Source organism: Argiope bruennichi, chromosome 6 (genome assembly GCF_947563725.1).
Source record: "Argiope bruennichi chromosome 6, qqArgBrue1.1, whole genome shotgun sequence".
In the NCBI taxonomy this organism is placed as follows: domain Eukaryota; kingdom Metazoa; phylum Arthropoda; class Arachnida; order Araneae; family Araneidae; genus Argiope; species Argiope bruennichi.
The window spans coordinates 97,738,627-97,757,014 of NC_079156.1; the positions used below are offsets into that span (position 1 = coordinate 97,738,627).

The following is an 18,388-nucleotide window of genomic DNA, read 5'->3' on the forward strand; positions in this document are numbered from 1 at the left end:
GGCAGATTTTATAAGCAAGAATTTATTTTATGTTCACATCTAATAGAAAAAGAAAACAATACACCAAAGGTATTCACGTGTTTCACAGAAATTCTAGTTGAGATTGCAGAGAACTACGTCGCCATCATCTGAAATAATTTTTTTAAGTGAGTATAATGTAAGGTAATAAAAAATTTCCATCATAATTAATAACAATATATTGTACTATTTTAAAGCAATTACTGAAATCTTTCTAGAAGTTTGAACTATATGAATAGGTTTAAAAGAGACTTTTCATTATTTTTTTAAATTATTAAAACAAAGAAAAATCAAAATCGAATAATTTAAAATCGAAATGAGGAACATCGAAAGTGTTCATCCTCTTTGCAAGATAAACCTACAAATAATTTACGATAATTTTAAATTTAATGCTCCTGATATTTTTCAATATTGTAAATTATGAAGGATATTTTTGAGTTACAAATGTTTAATATAAAATATAATAATAATTTTTATATAATTAAGTAAATAAATATAAAATTTTGATAAAAAAATAAATTTTACACGATAATAAAATTAAATTTATTATAAAATTAAATTTAAAGTAAAAATTTATTTTTCATTTTCATTTCCAACTAATTTCTTAAAATTGATGCATTCTTCTAATTCCGATAACAAAAAAAATATCCCACAATACTTTTGCGGTGTCTTCAAATTAATGTATGGCATTCAGAATAGCGAGCAACATCACAGATATATGCAGAGAGAGATGTATTATCTTCAGTATGCTTTGCAATGCTCATTGAGTCTGACACAAATTATAAAATTCGTAAATACAATTTTTAAAAAAATCCCACAAAAAATATCCCACAATACTTTTGCGGTGTCTTCAAATTAATTTATGGCATTCAGAATAGCGAGCAACATCACAGATATATGCAGAGAGAGAGATGTATCATCTTGAGTATGTTTTGGAATGCTCATTGAGTCTGACACAAATTATAAAATTCGTAAATACAATTTTTAAAAAAATCCCACAAAAAATATCCCACAATACTTTTGCGGTGTCTTCAAATTAATTTATGGCATTCAGAATAGCGAGCAACATCACAGATATATGCAGAGAGAGATGTATTATCTTCAGTATGCTTTGCAATGCTCATTGAGTCTGACACAAATTATAAAATTCGTAAGTACAATTAAAAAAAATCCCACAAAAAAAATCCCCCCAAAAATATCCCACAATACTTTTGCGGTGTCTTCAAATTAATGTATGGCATTCAGAATATCGAAAAACATCGCAGATATATGCAGAGAGAGATGTATCATCTTGAGTATGTTTTGGAATGCTCATTGAGTCTGACACAAATTATAAAATTCGTAAGTACAATTAAAAAAAATCCCACAAAAAATATCCCACAATACTTTTGCGGTGTCTTCAAATTAATGTATGGCATTCAGAATATCGAACAACATCGCAGATATATGCAGAGAGAGATGTATCATCTTGAGTATGTTTTGGAATGCTCATTGAGTCTGACACAAATTATAAAATTCGTAAGTACAATTAAAAAAAAATCCCCCAAAAAATATCCCACAATACTTTTGCGGTGTCTTCAAATTAATGTATGGCATTCAAAATATCGAACAACATCGCAGATATATGCAGAGAGAGATGTATCATCTTGAGTATGTTTTGGAATGCTCATTGAGTCTGACGCAAATTATAAAATTCGTAAGTACAATTACATTTTTGTGATTCTCCATTAAAAGCGTGTATCTTTTATATGCAAATAATATAACTAACAGAAAATAAAAATTGCCTAAATGTGTCAGCTTTTATAGAACTAACAGATGATTAATAACGAAAATATTTATAAAAGAGAAAAATAAATAAAAACAACAAATTTCTTCATTTCATCTGAAATTATATAAATTAATCTTGGCAGTTTTAATAGTGTGACAAATGTAAGTAGCATGTCAAAAATAAGGCACTCTGGTATGTGAATATGAGGTAATGAAAGTGTATTCAAACTTCCGAAATTACTCTGACACTAATTAGCCGATAATCTAACTGATTCCATCTAATATTTTAACATTTATTATTATGATAACATTTTTATTGAATTTCTAAGTCAACTTTGTTGATTTTAAGTTTAATTTCCTGTCCACTGAAATATCTAGAGTTGACAAAGCATATTTTTATATAGTCTCTGTTAAAATCGTACCAATATTTATTCTGTTGCAGATGCACAAATGTCACAGCACCCACATTTATCTCCTTTGCGCACAATTGTTTCACCTGGACGACAGTCAGCTGGCAAGCAGACCCCGCAACGTCTGTTGCAATCGTAAGCATTTACAGCAGCTCCGATAATCAGAAACAAGAAAATTATTCGGAATATCATTTTGATTCCAAAAGAAACGTCGTGTAAGGAGAAAAGGCAATTTCAGAATCTAAAAGAAAAAAAATAAACAACCTATAATCTATTCCGGTATTCTTTTCTTTAATATTTCATAGTGAATAAAAAATATAAAAAGAATCGAATGAACTTTTGCCCTTGAATGTCTCATAAAATCCGGCTATCATAGGAAATCAGTATTTTTGTCAGTAATTTTATTTTCAGTATTCATTTTGTCAGTAATTTAAGCCTAAATTGTAAAATTCATGTTAATTAATTTTGTGCTCACAATTGACTAACTAGTCATTTTCTTTTCTTAAGAAAACAGACAACTCTCTTGCAGTAATGATAGTCTACGTATCGTACCTGGTCTGGGTCTGCCCCATGACGACACGCCTGCATGAAAGGTGTAAGACCTTGAAGATCACCGGGAAGAAAACCATTATTTATTTATTGAATGATTTCCAATCACCGCCAAAATATGTCTGATAATTAAGGGTATATGTTATAGTTCTATAAACCAATTCTGGGTTCAAGAGACTACATTGAACAGTACATAAAGAAAGCAGTAGCACACATAAACATAAAAATAATACCATAATGTCCAAAAGATGGAAGATATAGTATACTGTACAGCAATATCAAACAACATACCAATATTTAAAACACCAAGTGAACCCATTATACAAAGTGAGTAATAAGTGAATGACACAAATACAAAGTGAAAATACAAAGCAGATCCAGAATGACACAGATATAAATAAAAAAAAGTGCCACTGGAATGTACGTGAAGAATATGAGTAGAAACGTACAGAAATTTTAATAACTATAATTATGCACAAAAAAAAACAATAGCAATTAGAAGTTTTGCCAGAATACAAAAGTTTTACATACATAGTTTTACACAAAAAATGCATCAGATAAAACAAGACCAAATAACCCAGGGCAGAAATCCATCATTCCAACCTCTTCTGAATTTCTTCACAAATATATCTCGAGATTTCACAAAACCTTTCCCATCATCCTCAGCGAAGCCTTGTTCCTGAGTACACTAAGAAACCAATAAGATTTGGATTCGCTAGAGGGGCGGGTGAAGTGATAAGAACTAGTGAGCGTACATTGAAAAGCAAAATGTCGGCTTTCCTCAGACCTCTTCAGATGCAGAACAAACTATTTAATATAGGAAATCTATGTAAATAAAAAGCAAAAAGGCCATTACCAGAAACATATATATATATATATATATATATATATTTATTATGCGTTGATAAATTAAAATCAACTCGGGGAACATATCCTCTGACACTTATACCTTTGTTTCCAGTATCGTTGCAATTCATCCAAAACAAACTTTTTCAGTTTTGTCTTTAAATAAGAATAAAAGGCTGAAACTGAAATTAATTCTCCTTCGGTTGTTGCAGGCTTGGCATGAGGGTTGACCAACTCATTACCCGAGAGACCAGCATGCGCTTTCACCCAGAACAAGTTTACCACCCCTTAATTATTTAATATCATTAATAAATATTGAATTACATTTCTTTTTCTTTAAAATTTCAATTGATGAATACGTACCATACCTGCATGAGAAGTCTCATCTTGTATTGTTGATTATAAAGAATCAGTCGGAGTTCAAGTAAAAAAAAAACAGTGAATGTATACCGAAATTTCCGAAAGTGTTACATTGTTAATAATTAACTAGGAAATTAAATTATTTATCTTTTTAAAAAGCTCTCTATTGATATTTTGTGAATATATAATATTTATGTGATATATTTAATCTCCGAAAACAACAAGCTAATATCATAATGTGCTGTTGGTTATGCATCCATATATATTGTTAAATATCAAACTTGCAATATAATTATTAATGTAATTTACAGAACTTGCCTAAATATTAGATAATCTAGGGGCATCTGAAATTATGTAGAAAATGTGTATAACGAAATATTTTATGAGTTCACAAAACTAATATGATTGAGGATTTTAGAAATGAAATAAGTTAAATTTGTTCATTGCTATTCAATTGAATTTCAATATTTCACGTTATTCTTTGAGCCATTAAAGCATAGAAACTGCCTTAAACATTTTTTTTTTATAAAAATTCATGCTTTACTTACAACAAAATCGTTATAATTTATTTATCAATAAAAATATTATTATTTTTTTAACGAAAATATTATTTATTATTTTATCCTACCATCAACATAACGTCAGTTAAAAATGGCTCTTTGTAAAATGTGACATTTTACATTTAGCGTAGTGCGGTTGTGATTATAGCGAGTAATATTAAAAGTTTAAATGTTATCACAATCATTTAAAACAACAGAAATAAAGCTGCTTTATTATTATTATTTTGAGAAAAGACCTAATCAGTTAAGATCTAGGCATAGTAGTAATACTTTTTGCAAAAATATTTTTTATTGTAAAATATTAACTAATCTGTAAGCAATAATAGTTACAAATAGTAAGGCAAAAAGAAAGAAAACATATTAACTATAATAACGAAAAGAAGGCTAATTCCTTAAAATTTAGAATTTTCCCTAAACTTTGGCAAATGTAATAACGGTATTAACATTTAGAATTTGTAATAAAAAACAACTATCCTATATCAAAAACTAAAATACAATTTTTAACTTTAAAATATCTAATAAAAAATTATTTTCCAAATATGTATCATGGTTTAAATTCTACGTTAGGAAAAAGAAACAAATGATTAAAATAATTACTTTTTGAATAATTGGAATATACCATTCACTTATTTTTTTTTTCTGAAAATTTAAGATCTGAGTAACATTAAACATTTTATTTATAATTATAGAATAAACATCTCATTTTTTTTCATGTTAAAGGTGTAATATTTTCATTTTAATCTGTTATTTTTTTAATTCTGCAGCAAGGGAATTAAATGTGAAATTGAGGAAAAGATTAAAAATAAAACGCATATTAAAATGTGATGAAAAACTAAAAATTCAATACAATTTAAATTCAATACCATTCAAATAGTTTTCTATAATTTAAAAAATAATATATTTACGCTTTGGTAATGACATATATCTGAACAATAAAGAAACTTACGTATGGAACCAAAGGTTTGCAATAACTGAAAAAATTCTTGCTTTATTACAACAATAAGCTATATATCTCGAAATTTTTCTTTAATATTTTTCATTCATTGATATATGTATTGATTTAGTTGCAGATAAACGTCTGGAAGAAAACACACTAATGATTGTTTCTGCCTCATTAAACGTTTCTTACAAAATAAATAATTGTATCGTCAATTTTTTTTTGAAAATTAATTGCAATTGAGGAAAAAGCTGAACTAATAAGAATTTTAATAATCGTCATTGCAAAAGCAATATGCATAAAGTCAGTTAAACGACATTTGAAGAGGAAAAATGGAATATCATGACTTGATATGATATTTTGAATGTTTGCATTTTTCATCAAATTTTAGTTTCACCCCAGTTAACTTATCATATTTTATGAAATAAGTCTCTTGAATCGGAATAAAAATGAATTCAACATAGTTTCATTTTGTTTTCTTTCAATCGAAGATTTCATTTTCTTGCATGAAGTAATACCATAAAAATAAAGTAATTTTTTTGTTTTAAAACTTATGAAAAATTATATATAAAAATCAATAATAGATTTGAATAGCACTGTTTAATTCATATTGTAGTTTTTAAAATCTTTTTATGAAACCAATGTAACAATAATAAAACATTAAACAAATTTTTAGATAATATCACTAAAATTTCCTTATATAATTTAAGAATTTCATCTGCAAATTGTATGTATTTAGCAGCTTAATTTCACGGATATGTGTGTGTGTGTGTGTGTGTGTGTGTGTGTGTGTGTGTGTGTGTGTGTGTGTGTGTGTGTGTGTGTGTGTGTGTGTGTGTGTGTGTGTGTGTGTGTGCGTGTGTGCAGCAGAATGCAGTTTTGAAGACAGAGAAAAGACTTGATTTCGTGACATCGTTTTATTTCATTTTAGAGAAGCAGGCATTATGTACAAGCAGGAGCGACGAATAACACACAGCGACACAGAAAAGAAATGAGGGAAAATCTCTTGAACATTTTATCCCTGGTCTTATATAACCTGAGATTTTGATAGGGAAAATATTTCTTTACAATATATTATTAAGATATATATTATTAAGATTTTGATAGGTATTTTTGCTACACGCGTCGGCGAGGTAAGGGACACACGGTGATCTTTTAAAAAAGATGTGTCTCGTCAGCGGTATTTTGTCCCTTCACTCGGAGTGTGGGTAAGTTAGGCTTTTAGCCGATTCAGCAGTTTTACAAAGCTTCTCTTGAATTAATTAAGTAGAGAAGTGGAATTGGATCACGAAATAAGAGACTATTTTATAATGAAGTTACTATGGGCAAAATTAAGATAAAACCTTTGGACTTAATTAAATTGAAATTAGATTTTAAATATATATATATATATATATATATATATATAAGCTAATCATACCAGAGTAAGAAATTCATATGACAAATACAGCTTAAGATAAAAAGAACTTTTGATGCTCATACACGGTACTTTTCTAAACGAAATTACCATAAGACAAAAAGTTTTTATTTCCTGTAGATCATTCAACGAGAGAAACTCTACAAACGTGCTTATATTTTTTGCTTTAATGTCTACAGTATTTATTTATGGGGGAATAATTAAATGATGAGTCAAATTTAAAAAACAAACCTCAGCATTTCTAATAAGACAGACAATATATTTCACATTGTTGACGATACATATTTTCGAAATAAATAACCATCCAAAATTTTATTATGAAAATAGAAGTCCATTTATATCTATCAGAAGTTTTTTAAAACAGAACTTTGCCGTGTCCAGCAGACAAGATGCCTGCTCCATATCCCAGACTGAGGGGAGTTCCATGAGCCAGACCGACTCCGTATCGAAGACCAAGTACACCAGCGTGTCCGAGAACACCTCCGTAAGCTACTGGAGCGGCAACTGCAGGGGCGGAGTAGGCTAGAGGAGCGGCGATTGCTGGGGCAGCATAAGCTGGTGCGGCATAAGTCAAAGGAGCAGCAACAACTGGAGCTGCGACAGCAACTGCTGTTCCTACTTCAGCCTTGGAGTTGATGGATCCAGTTGCTCCATCCTTGATGTCATAGGCGTAAGCATAGTTGCCCAAAGACTGAAAAGTTATCAACTCATTAGATAATTCAATTTAAGTAAAAAGAATAAAACATTTACAAATAAGGTAATTTAAAGATTATAATATATTGATAATTTTTCATAATAAATAATCTACATTTCTCGGGAACTGAGGAATAAAAAATGTTTTTTAGTTGGTATTTCTTTGATCGCTTGCGATAGAAAAATAAAACTCGAATTGTTTTATTTATACATTATTTACTGTTTACTTTGAAAATGGACATTTCTAACTATGTAGGTCAAAAAAAGTTTTTGGCAAACATTTTTAATTGATACATTTTTTTTCCTCCAGAACTCTTTTTCTTTCATTTCATGTTATCTAGAGGCCAAAATATAGCTAATTAAAAATGTCTGATGTTATGCTAACCGGATGTCTGAATGAACAACCAAGTATTGTTGCAAAATGTAGTATTTAACTTATTTATTGCTATTTTTTTCTTAATTTTAAATTACAAGTAATATTTTTATGATGTTACCAGTGCACAATAAATTTTTGAATTTATTTTCTCAGTTTCTGGATATTAATTAGCAACATCTTACTTTCTCGGACATTTGTTCAAATTTGTAAATTTGATTTTGATTTCATGAAATTGAAAAAAATATCAACAATAGGATTGAAGGTAATCAGTAATTAATAGATATTAATTTAATCGACAAATTACAAAATTATTATGAGAATGCAATCTGTAGCAATCCTGATAATCTTAAAAGTATGCAATTTGCTGTAAATGAAAGTATTTTAATCTCAATGTTCAAGCACTATGCTTAATATTTGTTGTATAGTATACAGCAACAGCTGACATCTGTTTCAAAAATGTACAGGCAAAGGCATAAGGGAAATTATTTCTTAAAAAATTCTCTTTCGGATTATTCTTCAAAATATCATAAATACAATATACATGAACTTCTGCGGTCAAACGTTACCTTTAGTAATCATGCCGGATGGTAAATGTTTAGCTGTATCGTGCTTGCTGCTTTAAAGTAATACTAGGGCTATTTGGTTATAGGTTTCGTAGTTTTGAATTAGTCAGATGACAAGGATATCAACTGAACTGACACACTCTACTTTCGAAACTGAAATCAGAGGGAGGAGCTTTGGTCAGAATATATTTAGTGTGTATCAGTCCTGCTTATATGCCACTGCTTTCTTGGTATTGGGTTAGTTTAATACGCTGAAAGCAAATTGAATGCAACAACAATTCTAAACCTAAGTTATGTTAAAATGGATAATTTTTTTTCAAGTTGTTTAGCAGTAATTATTGGTATGTTTTAAATTTAATAATCATGATGTAACATTCTAATTCTGCAAAGGATCAAAAAGATTACTTTTCAATTTTAACAAAACTAATGGAGTTGTAATATTATGCTGTAAAGTTATTAATATTGAAGTTAAAGCAAGAAAACAACAATGTATTTGAATTACACTTTTTTTAGAAAATTGTAATAAATTTTGTTGTTTGTTTGTTATGGCACTTGCCACTGACAAGCCCGCTGTTACGAAGACAGCGATTTAAGCCTGAGGGGGAACGTCTCTTATTTTTTATAGCAACGCCAACTAGGGCCAAGAGTACGACTTTGCCACTCACGCATCATTCATTCGCTTGCACAACCCCTTTTTACAGGAGGGCACATTCACACATCTCACAGATAGAACAACAGAAGAACAACCATGCCCAAACCGGGACTCGAACCCGGGACTCCCAGATCACGGGAAAGACGCGCTACCCCTATGCCAGGACGCCGGCTGTAATAAATTTTAAAATTTGTATTTTAACATTCTAAGCCTTTGAGAGAAAGGCTTGACGAAGTAGTTGAAAAGTATGCACCTGACGATTTTTTCTACTTACATCTTGTTGCCTAGATTCTACGCTGACTCCGGTGTTGACGAGGGGTGCTGCAATGAGGGCTGAGCCATGGACAGCTGCGAGGGCAGCGCAGAAGATAACAACCTGTAAAATGTAGCATTATAAATTAGACAACAATAATAGAAGATATTATGTAAGATAAATTATTAATAGAAGGTAGAATCATAAATCAGGCACTTTTCAAACTGGTTACAGTTATCAGATTTGAGATGAATCAAAAATATTTCACTTAAAGTTATGAACAATAAAAATTAAAATGAGAATGTTTCAATTTTTTTATAGTATTCCGCGGAAAATAAAAATTTTATACCTTGAAATATTTATAAAAAAGGTATAAAAGCTTTATATCGAAGTTAAAATGTAGTATCTGTAATATAAATGCATGATTTGAAGGACTGACTTGTTAAATTTGAGATGCAAAAGAGAGAGTGAGAAAGAGAGAAACACTTATTTAGCAATAAAAATGTAATGAGAATGTTTAATTTATTTCATAATATTTCACAGAAAATAAAAAAATTATTTCTTCTAATATTTATAAAATTAAAATAAAAACAACTTAAACTGAAATTTTTTAAAAATTATCGGTAAAATAAAGGCATGGTTGGAAGGATTGACTTGATTGAAGGCAAATGCAGAAAAAAAGTGAGAGGTTTATTCATAATTCCAGTGGCAAATTAGTGAATGTTCGACTATCTATAATTTTCTTTTCTGGTTTATGATTTAGATAAATTTTCTTTTGATAGCTAGATGTAAAAAAATAATTTATTAATCAATTAAAAGTAATAATTCAATTATTCCATTAACTAAAATATTATTTATTATAAATACGTATTAATTTCGTATGATAAGTAAATAAACGGTAGATATGAATTGGGACAAATGTTAAATGATAAAATGAATTGCTAATTCATTATTTTATGACACGCTTTGATTGTAATATTATTTTGACATCAGTAAACTAAAATTCTTAGTTACCAACTTTTTCTCGCTTTTTTTTCCTTTAAAACACACTTTAATAATATTTTATGAAACATCATAATTTTTAAACATTTTAATATACTTCGATTGCTTGTATTGAAATCTTAACTATTTAATTTATTTCAAAATAAAAGGATTCAGTTTATACATTACAATTAAAAAAATATTTTTATTTTACTTTTTTTTATATTTTTATTTAAAATTGTTTCAATTCATACTATTTGAAATATAGGAAAGAATATACTTACCTTAGCGAACATATTGAATGTTAAATGTAGTTTTGTCTGAATCCAGTGATTTGAAACCGAGAAAGATCTTGTATATATACTTCTTAAATTATGCAAAATTTCTATATTTGGAAACAGTTAAATGAGGTCTCATATTTGTTGTTTTACATGCGTCATTGTTTTGATACAAAAAAAATTATTTGGAAACGAGTGTGATATTGATAGAGTTGGGTTTCTATATACAATAAACAACCTTGCAAATAAAAACCAAGATCTTCTTAGATATGAAGTTTTAATGTCGTTTTGCAAACCTTGAAAAGGCGTGTATCTCTCAATTTTGAAAAGAAAGTTGAAAAACTGATTAAACTTGCTCTGAATTACTTGTTTCCGCCTTTCATTTTATATCGGATTTTGTTATATTTATCTCCATAAATTTAATTGAATCAATTCAATTAAATTTATGGTATAATGTAAGTAACAAAGATGAATTGGACAAGTTTGGAATCCATTGCGAGCTGAAAGACATGATGCCATACCACATAATAAAAAGATGACAACGATGCAAAATCATGCGCTTGTCTCGCATATCATGCACTTGTGACATTATTGAGCTGCATTTATTGATTGATGTCTTCGTCATTTCCTTAAAAATATAGTATACAGTATAACATATTGTCATTAAAACACTTAACAGGCGTCACAAATTAAAAATCAGCTTTTAATTTATTTTTTTTTTTTTGCACGATTATCGAATTTAAGAGTAAATTTGAAATCTAGGACATATTATAATTTTAAATGAAATAAATTATTATAGAATGATTTTTTTATATTGAAGACATTTTTGCAGTAATAAGAGAATTTATCTGTATAATTGGAAGTCAACGGAAATGTACTTCACTTAGTATTTTTTTAGAGTAGAAAATGCTGCTGCAGAAAATCCTTTCAAAGGAATTAAAATTGTAAAGAAAAACGGAGAGTGAAATTTAAAAAGCTCAAAAGCAAAATTTTACTAGAAAGGGAAATATTCTTGTTTCGATGTTTCATATGCAACATTTGAAAGGAGAAACTTTATTGATAGACAGTGAGTCACTTGACCTATAGCATTTGAGGTTTGTGTTTGCCAGTATTGTTGGAAATATTTAAGAAAATTATTATTACGTTTATATTGTCCTTGACGGTGAAATGATGACAAAAAAGGAAAAGTAAAGTTTTCATTGACACCGGATTATCAGCAAATGAGTTTGAAACAATATTGTTTGTTAATTCTACTTATAAACACATCATTTGAGACAACACTAATGAAATATCTTCCCAGTTTGTTCATCTTTTCCGAGAAACAGAAATGTTTGTCTCTCGGCTAACATTCGTCTGAATATCTAAATAATACCCTTGTTAACCCAAAATTATTCTTTTTTTAATAAAAATGGGTCATCAGCGACACAAGATGTAAAAAATACTAAGAAAGATGGAACGAAAATGTAGCAATTTGAAAAGAAGAGCTGATCTTGAAGTGAAAAGCAAAATATGAAAATTTGTTTCAGTGTTTAGATATTGGAGATATAAGCAATGGGGTTTTGAGTTTTCAATCGGAAAAGGCCGATTGGAAAACGTATGCTCTTCTCATGACCTAGAAAATATCTGGTGAACCAACGTTATAATAAACAAGATGTCCAAGGTTAAAATTAGAAATATTGCGCGGTACCTACAAGAGAACGAGGAATTGATATCTCCAGACCCAAGCCCAGTATAAATTTTCGTTTCATTTCCCAACCAAGCTCTTCTCCAGAATATATTAACTTCAATAGATTTCATCTATTCATACTCCCCATTGAACACCTCCTTCATCATTATAATATTGTATATAGTTACTTTTTATGTGTATTGATGATATTTTATGTCTTTTTATGTGTATATTGATATTTTATGTCTTTTTATGTGTATATTGATATTTTATGTCTTTTTATGTTATTTTTTATCTTAATAAATACTCCCACGTATATCCTTTCAACCGACAGGGAATCTTAGAGATTCCAAGTTCGGGGATATTCTGTGGCGAAACAAAGAAAGCATTGAATGAATGTCCAGTGGAAATTAAAACTTTGCTAACTGCAAATGACAAACAATGCCTACAATTTCGACAACAACGGGTTTGACGAGTGAAAGCGAGCAGGAAGGAAAGTCCCCTAGTTTGATATGAAAAATAATTGTAATAAAAATAATTTTTTCAGCTAATATTAGAACTTAATAATTTATTAACTACAGTTTAGAAAACACTATTTTGTGCTTAGCGATTCATTTTTTCTTCGTTTCTAAATGTTTATTTAGTTCAAAACTTTGTAATAAAAGTAAATATTAATTTTAATGTGCATGCTACCAGTCTGGATATAATTTTTATTCCATAATTAGTACTTCATTTTAATCACTTGAGTCACTTCATATACCGGTGTTTCACTTTGAAATTAAATATATCTACTTCCTTCGATTAGTCACAGAACAGCTTTCGGATAATAATATATTTGCCTGCATTTTCTTCGTTTCTGTCCCATCGAACCATCTCTAAAAATAGGCCTTTCTCTTGATGTTTCTAATTATTTGAAATAAGCCTTATTTTTAGAATTATCAGTCTATCGTTTTGGTCTATATCAAAATTGTTTTGCACTTCAATGCAGTAATACCATTAAGATTTCTTCTATATGTCATTGAAAGATGCCAAAATAAAAAGAAAACCAGCGGATATAGTCTAACTGAAACTTCTCGCATCTGACTAACACAACTCTACTCCTGCATAAAATTGTAGATCTTTGGCAATGACCTTAACGTCACCAGTGCTCATATTTTTATTTTCAGAGTTCCACACATATTTTATTATATTGAAAAAAATCGAATATGTATTTTGGAGATCTTCACAAGATCACATACCAAATTTCATTTATTTAAGCCATTGCCTTCGTTATATAATCGTGTTTACATACATGTGAAAGGGCAGTCAGTCAATCCCTTCAGGGTATTGGTTCAAATTTGAATCGGATCTATATTTTAGACATTAAATCTATTTGCCAAATTTCGTTTATCTAGTTTTTTCTTTTTGTAGTAATTGTATTCACTTACAATTGGGTTTCCAAATGGATAGACTTCATGTCAAATGGATTTCAGTATTTGATAAATTTAAGTATTTGAAGTAAAGATCACACACCAAATTTCAGCCATAAATTTGAAGCAGTTTTGAGTTATCGTCTTGTGAATTAACACACATAACGTCAAAAATACACTTTTTTTGGGGGGGGGGCAGGTAAGATTAAAGTCTGGAAACTCAACAAACTCCCGAGTTCAAATTTTTTTGATGATATGATACTTTCCCTTTGAATACTTCGTAATAGAAAAAAAACATTTTTTATTTAAATGGAAAGGATTCCATCATTACATAAATTTTTAATACAAAATTTATATTTTTACCTTTTTAGGTTACTATTTTTTTAAAAGATACATCGTGTTTGGATTTTCTTCTCATTTTATTAATCGTTAGTACAATTTTTAGAAAAAAAAAATGCAACATTCTATCTCCAAATTGATAAAAGGCGTATTGCATATTTCAATAACAATCACTCAAAAATAATGAAGACTGTTACAAATGATTATTTAAAATCGGAATATGATAAGAATAGATTGATAGATCATGTTTTTCATAATTACCACAGGTCGACCTCTAAGTAGCTTTCTTTCTGCAAGCAAAAGTTATTCCCTTTATAAACGTGACTTTGAAGAAAGTTTTCCAGATTGAAAGAGAAATTTATGATTGATTATCATTTCCGTGTTAACCTTTCTTTACGTTATCTAACAATTGTTTTGGAGATAAAATTTAGTTGCATTATTTATTAATTATTTCTGTGCCACTCTTTTACTGTTGTAACATTGCGCTTAATATTTGTGTAAGCCGCCATTGGTGACTATGTAGATTGCTGGGAATATTGATTGTGTTTGTTTTCAATAACACCTCTGATGATCCTTTGATATTCTAGGATCTCACAACAAATAGACCAGTAGCAATCAAGTAATGCTGCACTAACAGTTTTACATCTTTTCTGTTTATTATGCACATGAACATCCGAATTGGAATCAAGTCCAATGTTGTCATAGTGTTATTAAATCAGTAACTAATCATGTAATTTTCAAATTGAATTACGTTAAGTGTAATTTCATTTTCTTATTCCTTATGTAAACAGAGGAAACAATAGAAAGGAATTATATCCGCTGTTACGTAATAGCAGATTTAATTTCATTGTTGCGTTGATTGCAGCAGTGAAATCATTATTAAATAATTAATTAAATTTATTTATTTATTTAATATTATTTTTTGCAACAATGGGATCTATTGTTGAAAATTGTGCAAACAGATATGTTTTAAGATGACAAAATAAAAAAAATATATACTACAACTAAATTGATATCTTTAAAATACATTTAATAAAATTTTAAAAAGATGTAAACAGAGTTGGCTATTTCAAATGGTCATCCAATGAAGATAAAGAATTTTATTTTGAAATGTTTAAGACATGTGAGAATGCGTGGCGTGAGACAAGTAAAACTCGTCCTAAAACTATATACACTGTGGATTTAATGTAGATTGACCTTTCAAATCTATGATCTTCCGATGACGAATCTGATATTCGGTGCTCAGAACTCTTTAATTTTTTAAATGCCTATGAAAATCTATCTCAGTTATTCTTCGAACAAATTATAGACGGAAAATCTTCGAAAAGTTGTTTTCCATTTGATTTGCCGTAGAATAAAGCATGTTTTAGCGATTTGAGTACATTTCAAAGATGTTTTTCTTCTCTTTTTTTTGACAATATATCCCTCAATTACATATAAAAATTATATAAAAAATAGTATGCTTTATTAGAAAACGCTTATAATGCTGAAATTGCTTAAAATCTGTGTAAAAATAAAGCAAATTGTTAATGAAAAAGTTAGATATCTTAACTTATAAATTAAAGATAAAAATTCTGTTAGGAAAACGATAAAAATTATTTGCAATTTTTTTAATTACTTTTCAAGAAATTAATTAAATATTAATATAAATGTATGTTTCATATCTTTAAGCGCAATTAAATCTGCTTGCTTTTATGTTTTAAATTGCCATCCGTGCGTTGAGAGCATGTATTTGATAAATAACAAGAAAACTAAAGCGATGAAATAATTTAATTGAAAACTTGTTTTCTTATATCAGAAATCCATAGTCCTAAGATATTTCTGCTTCTAATGAAGGAAATGCAGTAAAATTGAAACAACTAGGAGTGATTTAGCAGAGTAATATAATGGGGAAATGTATAGAAACATCTCCCAGAATTAGAAATAAAAAAAATTACTGTTTTTCACATGAATATGTTTTTTTAAAGGAAATCTTCGTGGCACATCGGAAAAAATTGGCATTTGGAATTGTGAATGGACCAACAATCATTGTAAAGAAGGCATGCTACTTTTAACCTCACAAATCCCGTACTTCATCTAAATCCTTGATGTTAATATAAAGGTGCTTCTCTAAAGAAATTCAATCAAGCAAATTAAAAATTGACTCGAAGGATACATATATATGACTGCCTATTAAAAAGAAATGAAATGCTGCTATAAGCCTCAGTTAAATAGGAATCAGCTATTCGTCCATATTTATTGTTCTCAAAAAAAATGTGATTCCCACAATATATGTGACATTTGTTTTGCGAGGCCACATTGTGAATAGTATAATGGAGGGGTTGATTCTGGAAAAAGAATATGAGGTTCTACCTCACAGATTAGATTGACATATTGCACCAAATAACATTATCAAAAAACATACCATAATTAGCAAGAATATACAAATAAACTTCAGAATTAAATGATTTTTCTTTTTAATTTTGAAACATTAAATAATTTTTTCATCATTACAAGTTTTTAAGTTGGAAACACACTATTCTGAATTTAGACTGTATAAGTAACTGTCATAAAATGAAGCATTTTTTTCATAATTAAATAATTAGATTTAATTGACAATTTAATGATGATTAGATTTAATTGAGAAATAAATTTTGCAAACCTAATAAAAATTCCATTTAATTATTTCAACTTAATAAAGCGAAAAAATATGATCAGAATTTAATTGATCAGGCATTTAGAGACATAAATTATTGCAAGTTCTTTTGGAAAAAACGAAAGATTAAAAACAAAATAAACAATTTAGCCTAGAAAGATTTTCTTCAAAACTTTCACACACGTGTATACAAACAAATTTCAAACATAATTATCACAATAAACAATTCAACAAGTCAACACGTCACGTCAACAAGCATGTAAATATATAATTAAAATGTCATTTTATAACGTCTTTCTACGCTATTTTTGCATATTCATATATTAGAAAAGAAAACCTTCAAATCATATGTCAGTAACCGACATAGGTAAATCAGAATTAATTATTCAATGATATTTGAGCTTTCGCATGAACTGGTAGTACATTCAATGTCATCAACTTTTCTCGGTCTCTGCTTCGGAGCCGAATGGCTTCGGGTACATGGCCCGATTCCACCAAAGAACCGCCGTGTAAGCGAGCCTGGTGCAAGTTAAATCGCTCGGAGCCAAATGTCCTCCCTCTGATGTGGCAAGAAAGTTTAGAGAGGGGGTGCCAGATCAGGTGTCACCCTCGTCATCTGACCGCAGTTCAATATTACAAGGTTCGTCCCAAAACAGCCTTAGTGTTGCTTTAAAACGGGTCATTAATATAAATAAACTACATCAAACTTATGTAACACATTAAACATAATTTAATCTGAAAATGTAAAGAAATCAATGAAAAATTAGGCAAGAATATTATTTCGATTCGAAAACATTTTTTTCCTCATAATTTTCTAAAAGTAAAAGCTTTAAGATAAATCTTGCGCGTCTTTTAAGACATTCCAAATATATTAAAAACTTAGTTATGAAATATTATTAATACTAGATATTCAATCAAAAGAGCGCGCTTAATCAATATCGAAACAGCAGAGAGTTATTTCCATTATTCATTCCAGTGTATTGAAAAAACTGACAAAATATGATCTCTCTAATTGCATTTCGAACAAAAGAAGCCTTAAAAAATTGAGAAATGCTAAATATAATACATTTATGGCATTATTTTCCCATAAAAGCAAATAAGCAAACCAATTTCCAAATTAAAGAATAGGTTGATTTTGTTATACTCGTTACCTTTATCTATAAAATCAAATGTTAATTTTAAAATAAGATGTATCTCTTTTACTTCAGGTTGTCATCTTCTGCACTGCTCTTGCAGCTGCCGGACCTCTAGTTTAAGGAAAAGGTTTGATTGCCGCCCAAGCTGTCGATACTGTATCAACTCAAAGAACCGCCATTAACCATGTTGCTCCAGCTGCACGAATTGCTGCCGCTGCTCCTCTTGCCATTGCAGGGCCTATTGTCGGTGGTCCAGTTCTAGCTTCTGGACCTTTGGGTGTTGGAAGAGGATTGGTTGCTGCCGCCCCAGCCGTTGCCACTGTCTCTACTCAGAGAACGCCATCAACCATGTATCCCCAGCTGCTCCCATTGCTGCTGTCGCTCCTCTTGCATATGCTGCTCCAGTAGCCGCAGCTGCGCCCCTGTCTATCGCTAACGGAATCATCGCTGGTATTGGAATCCTCGCCAACGGACTTGTCGGACATGGTCTTGCTGCACCCCTCGCTTTTGGAAATGGTCTCCTCTGTGCTCACTACGGATTCG

The 18,388-nt window shown here is 29.5% G+C and overlaps 1 protein-coding gene and 1 long non-coding RNA gene across 2 annotated transcripts; both read right to left on the reverse strand.

Moving 5' to 3' along the window:
• LOC129973030 (uncharacterized) lies at window positions 1-5,511 on the reverse strand. Its single transcript, XR_008784930.1, has 3 exons — window positions 5,457-5,511; window positions 2,208-2,436; window positions 1-128 (listed from the first exon to the last, which is right to left on the reverse strand). It is a non-coding gene; the product is annotated as an uncharacterized LOC129973030 (long non-coding RNA).
• A 1,637-nt stretch (window positions 5,512-7,148) lies between these two features.
• Window positions 7,149-10,698, reverse strand: LOC129971064 (cuticle protein 21-like). Its single transcript, XM_056084534.1, has 3 exons — window positions 10,667-10,698; window positions 9,423-9,524; window positions 7,149-7,555 (listed from the first exon to the last, which is right to left on the reverse strand). The coding sequence occupies exons 1-3, from the start codon at window positions 10,676-10,678 to the stop codon at window positions 7,220-7,222; spliced, it is 450 nt and encodes a 149-aa protein (XP_055940509.1). The 5' UTR covers window positions 10,679-10,698; the 3' UTR covers window positions 7,149-7,219.
• Window positions 10,699-18,388: the final 7,690 nt, after the last annotated feature.